The sequence below is a fragment of the Meriones unguiculatus genome, chromosome 5 (assembly GCF_030254825.1).
Source record: "Meriones unguiculatus strain TT.TT164.6M chromosome 5, Bangor_MerUng_6.1, whole genome shotgun sequence".
In the NCBI taxonomy this organism is placed as follows: domain Eukaryota; kingdom Metazoa; phylum Chordata; class Mammalia; order Rodentia; family Muridae; genus Meriones; species Meriones unguiculatus.
Genome location: NC_083353.1, coordinates 104,771,483 through 104,785,856, shown reverse-complemented (window position 1 = coordinate 104,785,856; position 14,374 = coordinate 104,771,483). Strand labels below are relative to the sequence as shown.

General features: G+C 48.7%; 1 protein-coding gene across 1 annotated transcript in view; it reads left to right on the top strand.

Annotated features, from left to right (window-relative positions):
* LOC132654159 (alanine and glycine-rich protein-like) overlaps window positions 1–14,374 on the top strand; it is a 188,378-nt gene that overhangs the window by 105,739 nt on the left and 68,265 nt on the right. Inside the window, exon 3 of the mRNA XM_060383411.1 lies at window positions 7,604–7,668. Coding sequence (XP_060239394.1) covers window positions 7,604–7,668 — 65 coding nt within the window. The remainder of the gene's footprint in view (window positions 1–7,603; window positions 7,669–14,374) is intronic.

The following is a 14,374-nucleotide window of genomic DNA, read 5'->3' as shown; positions in this document are numbered from 1 at the left end:
GTTCTGGGACCCAAAGTTCCCAACATCTGCTGTTTCCTAACATCTGCTACAGGAACTGTGCCCAGGGTTCTCAGCCCCCACTGCTGAGCCTGGCCTTTCTCTTCTCCCCACATCTAGATCAGCCATCCCCAGCCAAGCAGAGTGCTGGGGTGTTCAATCCCCACAGCAGGCGTCATTTCCGCTTCTGAGTTGGTGTGCAGCAGATGGCCCAGCGGCTATTTTCAACTCAGGAGAGGACATTTCACAAGAGGATAGTGCTCACGGATGAAAGCAGTGAGTCTGGAACTCGGGCCAGCATTCATTGCCTGGTGGAGGAGCTCCATAGCCTCAGCTCCTGTCCTGGTTTGGGTCTCTGCCCTGTGCAGTGTGGGATATGTGACTTTCTGGAGAGCCCCAGTCTCCCTACTCATACACTTAGGGCAGGGAGGCCATTAGAAGAGCTTTGACGGCATCAGCCTGGACAAATGGACCCCAGGGGGAAGGGGCAGGTTCGGTGGAGGCTTTGAGAGAGTCTCTCTGAAATGGAAAGATCCTCAGGCCTGTGGAATGGAGCTGTCCAAGGTACACAGTTCCTGTGCCCAAGGGAACCCAATGAGTGGTGAGGTTAGCTGCTGAGAGCCATTAGCCTGAGACCCAGCCAGCTCCTTGCTTCTACCTGAGGTCTCAGCCTAAGACTGAGAGGAGCAGATCCCATAGAAACATGATCTAGGGTAGGATGGAGGAGGGGGCACCACGCCGCTACCCACACTGGACCCTGAACCTCAGCTCCCATGCACTCTATAGTGACTAGGACATGGACATGGAGAAGAGCCCCATTCACAGGGCAAGGACTGCATATCAGGTCTCCCAGCACAAAGGTACTATGTGCAAGTGAGTTTTCCTACATGTCATGTTTACTACAAACTATAGAGATTTAGAGGCATATTGTAGAAGAACCAAAACCTCTGCCTTGCCAGTGTTGGCACCTGGAGGAACGCCATGTTTTTTAGCATCATGTCTTCTTTCCAGACACTGAACACAGTAAGAGTCTAGATGGAGTCATATAAACTGAAATCCTATTTAGTTTCATTTTCTGCAGTTTTTACTTGAGTTTCAGATATTTGCCTGGGTCGTTAAATTTATTTGAAAACACTGTATTTTGAAAGATGTGTAATGATTTACTCCTAGAGCTGCTGAATGATTTATTTACCTAACTCTCCTCTCATAAGGACACCAGTTAGCTTGCCTCTCGTCTTGTCTCCTTAAGAGCATTGCTGCATCCACTGCACGCACATGCCTGTAATTGCAGCAAGTTGAAGTAGAAAGATGATGGGTCCAAAGACAGCCTTAGCTACATAGTGAGACCCTGGCTCAGATATCAAACTGCACGACGGAGAACTAGCTTAGCAGGGGTGCCACTCACACATGACTATCTGAAGTCAATGCCAAGAGTGTAAGAAACACTGATGTGTACCTGTGGCCAATCCCTGGAGTGTAAGAATCACTGGTATGTACCTGAGTTCAATACCCATGTGTAAGAATCACTGGTGTGTACCTGAGGCCACACTTTCCTATGATGAGGTGGGAGGTGAAGACAGGAGAATAGGCTAGATGCTCAGGTATACAGCACAACGACAGAAACAAAAGAGACTCTGGCAAAGACCTTGTGGAAAGCGAAAGCCTACTCCCCAAAAGTTGTTCTCTGAACCTCACATGTTTGCTGTGTTTCTTAGAGGCTCACATTCACTCATCAGACACCCAAACACAAATAAAAATAAGTAAATGTTTTTAAAAACCATTTTCCAAATACAACCACACTCTGAGGTCTTGGTGTTTGTGCTCAGCATCTGTGATTGTGGGGGGAGGTGATTCACCCCCACACCACCCCAAGAGACAACATCATCAAAGAGAGCTGTAGTGAAAGAGCTGAAGCCACCACAAACACTAAGAACCTTTTCTCCAAAGGCTTCCAGACATACTCTGAGGTCGGAGTTTTCCTTGCTTGGAAATGCAAAAATGCAACAACCCAGGCTTTACTGGCTGAGCACTGCTGTGTGCCCATCAAAACCTCAAAATCTAAAAGTTTTAGGGCGAACTTAATAGTTGTCTCCATTTTGAGAGCATTTGGGGTATCAGGTTTTCAGGAGGACACTGGCTTTAAGGATTTCTTCTTTGCTTTTATTTGTGTGTATTTGTGTGTATCTGTGTGTAGGTTTATACACATGAATGCAGTACCCACAGAGGCCAGAAGAGGGTGCCAGATCTCCCTAGTGCTGGAGTTTCAGGTGACCCTGAGCCACCCATTTGTCTTACCTCTTGATGAATGCTTTGTTTTTTTTTTTAGGCTGTGCTAATGAGTGCACACCCTACGTGAGTGTGGTGTGTGGGCATGTGAGTCACATGCACACATGCGGGAATTAAAGGAAAAGTCTGTGAAATTGATTTTCTCCTTCCACCTTTACATAGCTTCCGGGGATCAATCCCAGGTAACCAGACTCAGAGCTGAGCATCTTTACCCACTGAGCCTCCTCACTCATTGTTACCTGATGACTCTTTTCCCATGCTCACCTTTGTAACGTCACATCCTGTTCATTGAGTGGTACAACCCAGGTGTTTTCTCGTGTAGTTTCAATTTAAAAAAAAAAATCATGCTTGTTGTCCAACCATTAACCTCCCAGGAAAAAACATCTTAAGGACTGGAGAGCCATCCAGCTTACAGTGGCGGGTACAAGTTTTCCATTTTGGAAGTTCAGATTCGTATGTTTGGCGACAAGTGCTGTCCGTTGCTTTCCTTGGATAGATGGGCACACTGGGTACATTTTGGAGAAACTGCCTGCCTCACACCCAGGTTAAATAGCTCTTGCTTGCCAATCATTTGCGTTCAAATGGTCTTCCATGAAGACAGCTGCTACATCAGCCAGCAATGTGAGGGAGTGGACATAAGCTTCTCCTCTATATGCTCCCTCTGTGTGGAAAGCTCATAAAACCAACCATTCTTCCACTGTGTCTAGGATGCTCATGTGTGTGACTGGTACAGCCACAAATATGTGATGGTGAGGAATGCAGGGACCCTGATGCACACTGTCCACTCTGGCCTTGTGCTGAACCTCTAGGGTCCACATTTCAGCATTCGGTGAAAGCAGCACGTGGTGCGTTTGTGCCGCTCTGGGGACTGTTTTGTCCGAGACTTCCAAAAGGCTTTGGAAGCTTTGAAAGTCAGTAACCATACCAGTTGCTGTGACAAAAACTCCTGACAAAGGCAGCTAAAGAAGGAAGGTTCTATTTTGGCTCACGCCTTTGGGGACAGTCCACCATGGTGAGGAGGTCACAGCGGCAGGCGTGTGAGGCAGCTGGTCATACTGCACCCGCAGTCAGGTAGCAGAGGTGGCCGCTGGTGCTCAGCTCACTTTCTTGTATTCAGTCTGGAATCCCAGCCCATGTGATAGGACCATCCACGTTCAGAGTGGGTCTTGCTGCTTCCTTCTTCTTCTTCTTCTTCTTCTTCTTCTTCTTCTTCTTCTTCTTCTTCTTCTTCTGTTAAACTGTCACAGGAAGACCCTACAGACACCTCCAGAGCTGTGTCCCTAGGTGATTCTAAGTCTATTCACATAGACAATGAATGTTTGGCATCACATAGACATAGGAAAACACACAGAGGAAACATGGAGCAGATCTTGTTTACAAAACCCTAGAAATGTGCAGGGCTGAAGTCACGTGGTCTGCACATGGTCAGCAGGGAACGGCATGGCCTGGGCATGGGGTCAGCTTTCTGTTGGAGTTGGAAGGATGTAAAGAAGGGTTTGTCTTGCTCACAGTTCTGAGGCTCAGCACTGGCTGGGCTCCTGGGAGGGCTTTCCGAATGAGTGACCTCACTGTACTAGGTGTGGGGATGGGACGCCTTACACATGGACAGGAAGACAGACACAAGAGACCGTCTTGCTCCATTAGTCCCTCACTGTGACTGGAACAACTAAGTTCCCACAAGATCTCTCTTTGTTACTTTGAAGTCAGCATCCCCAGTGACCTACCCACCTCTTAAAGGTCCTTCCCCCACCCCCACCCCCAGCAACACTACTTTGAGGACCCAGATGCTAGCATGGGAACTGTTGGTGATGTAATAAAAAAAGATGGTGGGCACTTCTGCTGCCCAGAGCAGTGGTGGGGAGGGAAGTGGGCACAAGGAGCCATGCTGAAGAGGCACGCTCAGCTGAGGCAGCAGCTGCAGGGGCAGGAGAGCACTGGAGCATTCACATCTTGAGACACTCCATTTGTAAGGTCGACACTGCCCAGACCCCCATGTTTCCTACAGAGACCTAGCAGGGCTTCGCCTTGAGACCCTGAACACAATTCCAGTCTGGGTTTCTAATAATCACCAAGCCTGCAGTTTCGTGGGTTTTCTCCAAGCCACCAAGCATCATGTCAACAGCTGTGAATGAAAATGCCTCAGAGCCTCCTAGTTTCCCTTATCTCCTGACTGAAAAGAAGGTCTCTCCTGAGCCAGGTGAAAAGCTAGGAGCCCTTGAAGGTAGTAGGCATTTCTGAAAGCAAGATTTGGTTAATAATAGAGTTAAGGTGAGCTGACATACGGTGGCACATGCCTGTAATCTCAGCACTGGGGAGGCTGAGGCAGATGGACTGCCATGAGTTCAAGGCTAGCATCTGTGACATAGTTTTTTAGGCCATCCCAGGCTAGAGGGAAGCACCACACACACACACACACACACACACACACACACACACACACATATTTAGAGTGGTATCAGATAAGGCAGGGATGAGGACTTTGAGCTTCATGGGGTATGTGAGGGAGGGGGATGACACAAGATCCGTCTTCCATTCCCATGACACCTGAAGAAAGCTCATGGGAGGCTGTAAGTTCTTCAGACCCTAGGACTAGAGGGATCCCTACTCCCACGCAGCAACAGCAAGGAGCACCCCACCAGTGGAGGCTGACTGAAAAGGTGAATGTGGGTCCCTGTAGGAAATTAACAAGTAGGCATTCTCCTGCACCCACTGGAGGAGGGGAGAGGAAATGGAAGGTATGAATGAGTCTCGTGATGTGATAGGTTTCCAAGGAGATTCATTCATATCGGAAGCACCAGGAAGAAGTCTGGCTCAGTGGAAAAGGGCCATTGATAAATGCCAACCCAGATGGCAGAGATACAGAACCAGCTAACACGGATTTCACAGTAACCAGTGTAAACATACTTCAGAGAACTGCTCTGACCAAGCTGGAATCAGACTTTGAAAAAAAAAAATCAGGAAAGAATAGAAATCAAATGAAAATTTTAGAACTGAAAATTAAAAAAAAAAAAAAAAAAGACATACCCTCAGTGGATGTGCTTGATAGCAAAAGACAAAGGGTTGAAGAAAGAATCACTAAATTGGAACATAGAATGATGGAAATTGCCTTGATCTAAATAACAAAGATAAAATTGCAGGGGAAAAAATATGTCAATAGAGCCTTAGGGTGTGGACTTTAAACAAGGCTCTTGTCACTAGACTCCTGGAGGAAGACAAAGAGAAGGGGGCTGAAAAGTATTATGTTTGAATAAATAATAGTTGAAAATGGCCCCAAATTGGTACACACACACAGACACACACACACACACACAGACACACACACAAACCTCTGAAAAGCCAAGATACTCAACAATTCCTGAGTAATATGAACCCTAAGTACTCTAAGCAGAAAAAAATATTACTGAAAACTGAAACTGAAATTTAGAAAACATTGGAAGAAGTGGGAGAGAAATGGTATCCACTAAAAGGAAGATAAAGTATTAATACCTATCATATACACAGAAACTTAGTTTAAAAAAAAAAAATCAGGATCAATGAGATGTCTCAGCAGGGAAAGGTGCCAAGCCTGAGGAACCTGACTTTGGTCTCTAGGATTCAACTGCCTCTTTCAAGTTGTCCTATGACCTCCATGTGGAACTCAGTATGCAAAATAAATGCAATATTTTTTAAATAGATCAAGCCGATTAGATACTGAGCAAAAGGCATGGAGACGCTTCTCTGCAGATGACATACAGTCAGAAAGATGCACCTGAGAAGGTGCCCAGCAGATGAAAATCACAGCTAGTGGCAGCAAATGCCATCAGAATGGCTGATGTGGAAAATGATGACACCAGCAGGCCCTGTTGAGAATGCCAAAAGACCGGGTCACTCGGATGTCTACTCAGAACATAGCACAGGACAGCCACTCTGTAGGATGGTGTAGGGATTGCATTCAAAACTGTGCCTCTACCATCTGCTCTACCATACTTTGGGGCATTCATCATAAATAAGTGGAGACTGGTGCTGAACCCCCCCCCCCACAAAACAACACCTTCACAAGTGATCACAGTGCTGTGTTACCCAAAATGACTTCTCCAATGTGGAACAACAACGCAGACAATCTTAATCAGTAAATGGTTATGTTCATAGTTGACCGTGGAACCATGTAAAGCCTAGACCTTAGGGCAAGTGCGGAGTGCTGACTCAGTGTTTATTGCACAAGCATGAGGACTTAAGTTCAAATCCCCAGTACCTGCATTTTAAAAAATGAGCATGGTCATATGCACACCTGTAGCCTCAGTCCTGGGACTGGATGATTGCTGGGCTGCCAGCCTAGCTCTGGTTCAGTGAGAAACTCTGTCTCAAGAAAATAAGATAGGAAATGATAGAGATTGACATCCTCCTCTGACCTCTGTAGATACACACACACACACACACACAACACACACATACACAACACACCCAGTCACAAATGAAATAAAGTCTAGACCAGTCTCCACAAAATTATCTCAAGGAAAACAAAAAAAGCCAGCTGGAGAAAGTTCACCTGGCACCTGGTTTTATGTCTCTCGTGTCACTGATGAACAGTATTCTGCAGCCAGAGATCAGGATGAGGTGGGGGATGGAATGGGGTGACTGTAAAGGCAGAGCTGAAGGAGGCCTTGTGGTATGGGACAGTTTGTGTCTTGACTGTGGTGAGGAGATGGATTCACTCACAAGAGCATGCACACGTGTATCATTGCTGCCGTGAGAATGGGCTTTAGGGAGTGTCTAAGTTCACTTGCCTGGTTTTGATGATAAGCTGTGGTTACACAGAATGTGAACCTCCCACGTGGCTAGGGGAAGGGGCACAAGGCCTCTCTGTGTTTCTTTGCAACCCACTCTGAAGTGATGACTACCTCAGAATAAAAGCTGGCAAATAGGTGGAGAGATGGATGATGGTTGTGTAGGTGGATGAGTGGGTGGGTGGGTGGAGAAACAGGAACTAGTAAAAAGGTTGGGCTCCTTGTGCAGGGAAAATCTCTCGCTCGCTCTCTCTCTCCCCTCTCTCTCCAGAGCACACACTGCGACCATTCCACCACATCCCCCTCACAGCCTATGTCAGCCAAAGATGGGAGACGCTCCTTAATCCCTGCCAACTGGGCACTTGCTTCCCTGAGATGAGCTTGGAACCTGGGAGGGGGAAAGCCCACAAGGCAGCCTTAGGAGTGGATGACCTGAGTCCTGTGTCCCTGGGCCAGTCAACTGGGGGAGAAGCAACCTGCTTCTCAAGAATTCACCTCCATCCCCACTCAACACTGGTCACTCCGTTGTAACCACGACTATTTCTCCCCCTGTCCAGAGCCAGCAAGACATGGGTCCTACTGTAACACTCCTGATCCCTCTGATGTGACCAGATGTGGAGGGGTGAGTTGAAGGCCGGGGTCTTTTCGGGGGCAGGGGGGAGAAGGGGAATGAAGTGTGAGAAGAAAGATGTTGCGTGTGTGGACCTGTGTACGTAGAGGGTGCTGGTGGAGGGTCCGTTGAACAGGAATGAAATATGTTTGAAAGCAACCACCTTCCTCTGCTGCCCTGCTGGGGACACATGTGTCAGTTATTAAGCACTTGGCGGGTTTGGGAAATTCCCAGAATCCCTTTGGCGTTAAATCAGAGTGTGGTGGAGAGCACAGATCAGCTTTGTGTCCATCACCTGGCTGACCTGGTCTCAATCCTGGGTCTGCTCTTGCCCTTTCTGATGTTGGTGGTCCATGCAGATCCAACACCACCTCCACCTTGGGAGGACAGGCAGCTGCCCCTGACTCCTTTTCCACCATTCGGACTGACATGGAGCCTCAGAGGTGGGGCTCAGGCTGGCTTGCTGTGACATGGGCTGAGAGTTGAGAAGGGACAGTGCCATCCAGCCAGTTGGTTATGGCATATATGGGGCCTGGGCTGAGCTCTGGGCTTTGAACATTGGTTCGGCAACTGAGACTGCTTCTCCCAGTCTTGGTTCCTTCATTTGTAACGTGGGGACAATGGAGGCATCTTGTGACAGGGAGGCAAAGGTGTTCCTGTAAAGTGCTAGGTGGAGTGAGTGGAGCTGTGAGGTCTGGGACCTGGTGGTAGCTGAGGATCATCATGGTAGCTGGGACATGGGGAGCAGGGGGTGCCTGGAAGAAACCATGTCAGCTCTAGAGCCAGGATCCCAGGGCTAGTCATGAATCCAAGAGGGCATGGAAGGGGCTATGGGGCCCTTTCACAGCCTTCCAGCCTCAGAAAAACACTGAGCCAAGGTGATCCCACACCTTAGGGGCCATTCTATATGACCTTAATTTTTTTTTCCCGGCCACTGTGGCAAGCTGGGTCTGATAGCCAGTAGGAATCATGGTCACACCAATGCCATTAAAAGCACCTTGCTATCACTAAACATGGCTAGCTACCATTATGTCAACTTGACCCAGGCTAGAGTTGTTTTGGAAGAGGGAACTTTAACTAACAATATGCCCACACTAGACTGGCCCATGGCAAGCCTGTGGTGCATCTTCTTGATTATTGATGTGGGAGAACCCAAACTCACTGTGGATGGTATCAACCAGGCATGGTCTGCGTTTGCAAATGGTTGACCATTCAGTATTTACAGTGATCCTGGGAAGTAGGTGGGACTGTGACCCTCATTTTACAAAAGACAAAGTTGAAACACAGTGTTAAATCACATACCCTAGGTCAGATTCAAACCCTGGCCGTCGGAGGGAGTCTAGGTTTGGAGTGGAGTTGGGAACTAGCAGGCTGCCTAGCACCATCTAAGTCTGGATCAAAACCATCACCAGTCTAGCCAGTGTTCTCACAGTGCCCTGGGCCAGGCATGGCCGGAACCCTCAGAGTTGTGTTCCAGGAGGCTCCAGAGCTCCCCACCTCAGGATCTCTGGGAGCTGGGGAACAGAGGAGGGCTGATCCATCCTCCCATGAGCCTCCTCACTGCTCAGGACCTGAACAGAGAGTCCTCCCAAAGGCAGGCCCTCCATCAGTCCTGGATTAGAGCCACCTGAGGAGAGCAATGTCCCCTCTTCCCATAAGGGAGCCACAAGCTCCACCCCTGCCAAGAGAAAGAGAGAGAGAGACAGAGAGACAGAGGCAGAGCTGACCCATCCATGCCTGTGTAGGAACATCATCTGAACCCCTACAGGTCACAGGAGTCTCCTTCCACATAAAACATTTAATTGACAGGTCTTTCACAGCCAAACAGCATATTAAACAGATCAAATGGAATTACTCTTAAAATGCAATACACCCAAAATTAGCAGAAAAGCAGGGGCAGAAACCAAGGTTGCATGCGGTAACTCAAAAATAACACGATAACCATGAGGAGTCCAAGCCAGATTTGAGCATATATTAGCCAGCTGTGGAGGCCGATGGCTCTAACCCTGATATTCAGGAGGCCCGCCTGGGCTTCCTTATGTTGAAAATCAAACAGAAACAACTCAGTTCTCCTTAAAATATCAACAGTACATTGTCCCTCAGTATCCATGAGGGACCAGCGGATGCTCCAGTCCCTAATATAACATGATGCGGCATTGGCTCGTAGCCCGACTGCATCTTCCCACACACTGAAGTCATTTCCCTCTGACTTTCAAAGCCTAATGCAGCATTGACACCATGTGATAGACCTTGTGTAGTTCAAGGAATAACAAGGGGAAACCCTGTACCTGTACAGCAGAGGTGCAATTAAAAAAAAAAAATGCTGGGGCCATTGAGATGAATCAGCAGGTTAAATGCTTGCAATGCAATCCTGATGGCCTTAGTTCAATCCCCAGAATCCATGTGGTAGAAAGAACTGACTCTACAGAGTTGTCCTCTGACCTCCACACACTCAGGCTAGGGCACATTTGCAAGCACATACACCGTAATAAGAATGATGGTAATAATAAATAAATACATTACTTACTGACTGAATTTTTGAGACAGGATCTCAGTATGTAGCCCTCGCTCACCTGAAAGACCAGGGTGGCCTCGAACTCACAAAAGTCTACCTACCTCTTCCTCTTGAGTGCTGGGATTAAAGGCATGCAGCACCATGACCATCTTATAAAACAATATAATGCTTTCAAGCCTTGGTTAATTCTGTGGGCGTGGAATCCTGAGGGGTGGGCACTGGCTATCATGCCAGGTGAATCTGGTGCTGAGCCGGGGCCTGTAAGGAGCTTTGCAAGCAGAGTAGGCTTGCCTGAGAACATGCTGGAAAGATTCTAACAGTGTGTCTGCAGAGGCAGCTTGAGTATCTCCCACAGTCCGGGTTTCCTCAGGAGCCTCTCCGTGGCCACACAGCTTAAATGTCCAAATAAATCGCAGGGGACAGACAGAGCTCAAAGGTTGTACCAACACTCCCCACCCCGAGTCTGGGATCAATGTGTGGAAGCCAAGAGCCATGGCCATGATAGCTTGGTGAGATGTCTCTGTGCCACCAACACATACCTCCCTGCCATCCAAGTATAGGTCCTGCCGGAACTGCCAGGGACAAGTTATTACCTCTCCTCTGCCTTGGCTGCATTTTCTTGAGAATGGGAGTAAAAAGCCTACGGTCTGACGATGCTAGGGAGTAAGCAGGAGAAAAAGTATGAGGTCCCCAGCTTGGCACCTGCTTGGTAGCTCTGGTTCCCTAGTGGTCTTGAGTTAGCAAGACCCTTCGCTATGGGGGCCATGTCTGTCTCTTGTCTGTGCAGTTTTGTCTGTGATAAGATTTCTAGGATTTCTGTGACACAGAACGACAAACTGAGTGGCGTAAAGCCACCCAAACCCATTGCTCCACTTTGAGGAGACCAGAAGCATGAGAAAAGGCATCCATGCCTCCCTTTCTCCAAAGGCCATGGTGCTCCTTCCTTCTGAACCTCCCCCCCAGATCCCCCTAGCTGCCGCTGGCCTTCCTTGGGCATGTGTCTCTCACCCCCTGCCATCACCTCTCTTCCATCTGTGCACCTGTCTCTGTGTCCAAAGATCCCATCTTATGAGAATGCTAAGTCACATCAGGTCACGGCCACCTTATGGCCTCATTTTAACTCCACTAACTCTGTTAGGACCATATTTCCAAATGAGGCCACATCCATAGATTCCAAGGATAAGGACACCAACATAGATGTTAAGGAAGACCCAATCTAATCCCTAATTGCATTGTAACTATGTGTAGTTGATCTCTGGTAGCCATGAATTCACTTAGGACTTTGGGAATCTCTTCAAAGAACATTTACACCATTTTTCTAAGATGACAATGTTCTTCTCAAAATGGCTTCCCCTTTGAATCCCAGGGTTTGTCTTGCTGGCTCCTGGCCTCATAGAGTGGATCTGGGTCCCCTAGTCAAATTCTCCTGTGAAGAACAGGAGGCTTTGAAACTCTTTTTTCCCAGCACAACTGGCCTCTGGACACCAGGATGGCATGATAAGCCAGGACCTCCATCTGTGGGGCAATCACAGGTGGAATGTAGGGGGAAAGCTATGCCACCAGGATCCTTCCCAGCAGTGGTCTTCATGGAGTGAGGGAGTCACTTCCTGTCTTGATCTTCCAAAGGGGATAGTCCTCTCTGGGTGCTCTGAGAGCCCTGAGGACTCACCCTACCCCTGGCATCCGTGTGCACTGAGGGTGCCCACAGGAAGCTGGAATTACACAGAGGCCCGAAGCCATTGCCCAGTTGAGCTGGAGTGGGTGCTCTTTTTAATCCCTTACTCTTTGCCCTCTCCTGGCCTCTCAGTGGTCTGGAGAGGTGAAATGCATTATCTCAATCTCAGTACTAGTGGTCCCCCTGAGCTCCGGCTGAATGTTGTCAATATCCCCATCTGATGCCACTCCTGGGACTCACTGACCCTGAGAACTGGTCAGGGTGCGTCAGGCCAAGATAGAAGCAGTCCGGGGTTCTGAGTTTGAATCCAATACCAAAAGTCCTGGTGAATCTTGGCACTTCACCAGCCCCACTTTCTCAGTGGCCAAGTAGGCCTGGTTCCTATCTCCCAAATGAGGGGTGTCAATGAAGAGCCTTGAGCAGGGTTCCAGATCCTGTAGGCCCTCTCCTCTCTCTAGTCCTTAGTTTTCTCCCTGCTAACAAGGAAGATGATATAGCTGGGTCCAGCCAGCTATGCCTGTCTCCTGGGGGCAGCCTCCAGGGTCTCTATTCACCATGCAAAGAGGCTCAGCCCCTTTCCTCTTTTCATTCAGTGCAGGGCCTGAACCCATGCAATGTTGCCACCTCATGCTTATAGTAGGTCTTCCCACCCCAAGTAACCCAGTGTCAAAGCTCCCTCACAGACATACCTGCAGTGCTGTCTTAGGTGATCCTAGGGCCCAGCAAGTTGATAGTATTGATGTCACAGCTGCATATTGCCATCCTGGGGTTTCTGGCTCCCCCATACACACACACCCTACACTTCCATACCCTACACCCTCACACCCCGCACTCTCCACTGCTCGTCAGCAGTAGTAGAACCAAAAGCAGGCTTGGCATTCCTCTGCTAGCTGAGAGTCATGGAAATGGCTGATCTATGTGAGAGAGAAAACCAGTGCTCCTCCACAGGTCCAGCCAGTGCTAGACCCTTCCCAGGTCACTGGCCACTTCTCCATGTCCTCAAGGTCAACTACCACGGCAAAGACTTCTTTCCAAGGGCTGTAGTTCACAGTTCAGACACTTCCTGGCTAAGTCACCCCATGGAGCCTCTCTCTGGCCATCATGAATTCTCCTCTCTGCACTGTGGGGCCACTAGAAGATGGACAGCCTTGCTTGGGTTCCACGTGCCCTCTTTTCCAGGAACATGCCCCAGATCACTTGCACCCTGACAAAAAGCTGTCACTCCACCCCACAGCTCTCCAGACATCCCTCTGTTAGAGAGGGACTAAATGACATTTCATGCAGGGACTTGTCTACAAGTCAATCTAATGGCATTTTCTCAACTGGGAGTCTTTCTTCCCAGATGCGCCAACTGTGTCAAGTTGACAAAACCTAACCAGTACACAGGGATTGAACTTAGATCCTCAGGCTTGGCAGCAAACACCCTTCCAGTGGGCTGTGAACTCCCCCAAGGAGCCATGGAACGGCTGAGGGGTCTGGGTCAGCCTCAAAGAGGTCTGACTTGGAATGTCTCATCTACTTCCTCCTAGCGGTGTGACCCAAGAAGAATGAGTCTAACCCCTCTGAGCACACGCCCAGCTCTCGCTCATCCCTGTAACCACGGTTCCTGAGTCACACAGCAGGTGCTTGCTGAGGAAAGGGACCACAAAGAGGCTGTTGGGGGGGTGGGGGAGAGGGAGGCCGGTAAAATGGCTCAGCAGGTAAAGGTGCTTGCTGCCCAGCCTGAGGATCTAGTTCAGTCTCTGTGTGCTGGTTAGTTTTGTCGAGTTGACTTGACATAGCTGGGGTATCTGGGAAGAAGGAATCTCAAAGGACAGAATGCCCCCATCAGATTGACCTGCAGGCAAGTATTTTTCTTGATTAGTTGTTGGTGTTGGAGGGCCCGTCCCATTGTCTGTGGTGCCACCCTTTGGCCGGGTGGATTTGCATTGTATAAGAAAGCAAGCTGAGCAAGCCACAAATAACAAGCCAGTAAGCAGCACTCCTCCATGGCCTCTGGTTCAGTTCCTCCCTCTGAGTTGCCTCTTTGAGCTTTTGCCCTGACTTCCCCTTCATGATGGACTATTGTAAGGTGTAAGCTGGAATAAACCCTTTCTTTCCCAGTTGCTTTTGATCATGGTGTGTATCATAGCCTCAGAAAACAAACTAGAACACCCTGGAACACGTGCGGTGGAAGGAGAGAAAGGACTTCTTCAAGTTGCCCTCTGACCACCCTGCTCACACCATAGTGTGCATACTCTCAAGACACACACACACACACACACACACATTCTCAAGTAAATAAATGTAATTTTACAAAATTAAGAGGCTGTTGGGTGCATTAAATTATGCGATAGTTGCATAAGGTGTTTCTAGGGCAAAGGGTGAAATGTACCCCGCCCACACCCTGTACTAAAAGCACTCTATTGGGGAGCAAGTCACACCTGCCCCCAAGCACTGCAGAGACTCGAATTGCCACTGGGGATGCCATTGCTCACAGTTCCCAGATGGGCAGCCTTCATCCAGAAAGGGTTCATACAGTCAACCGT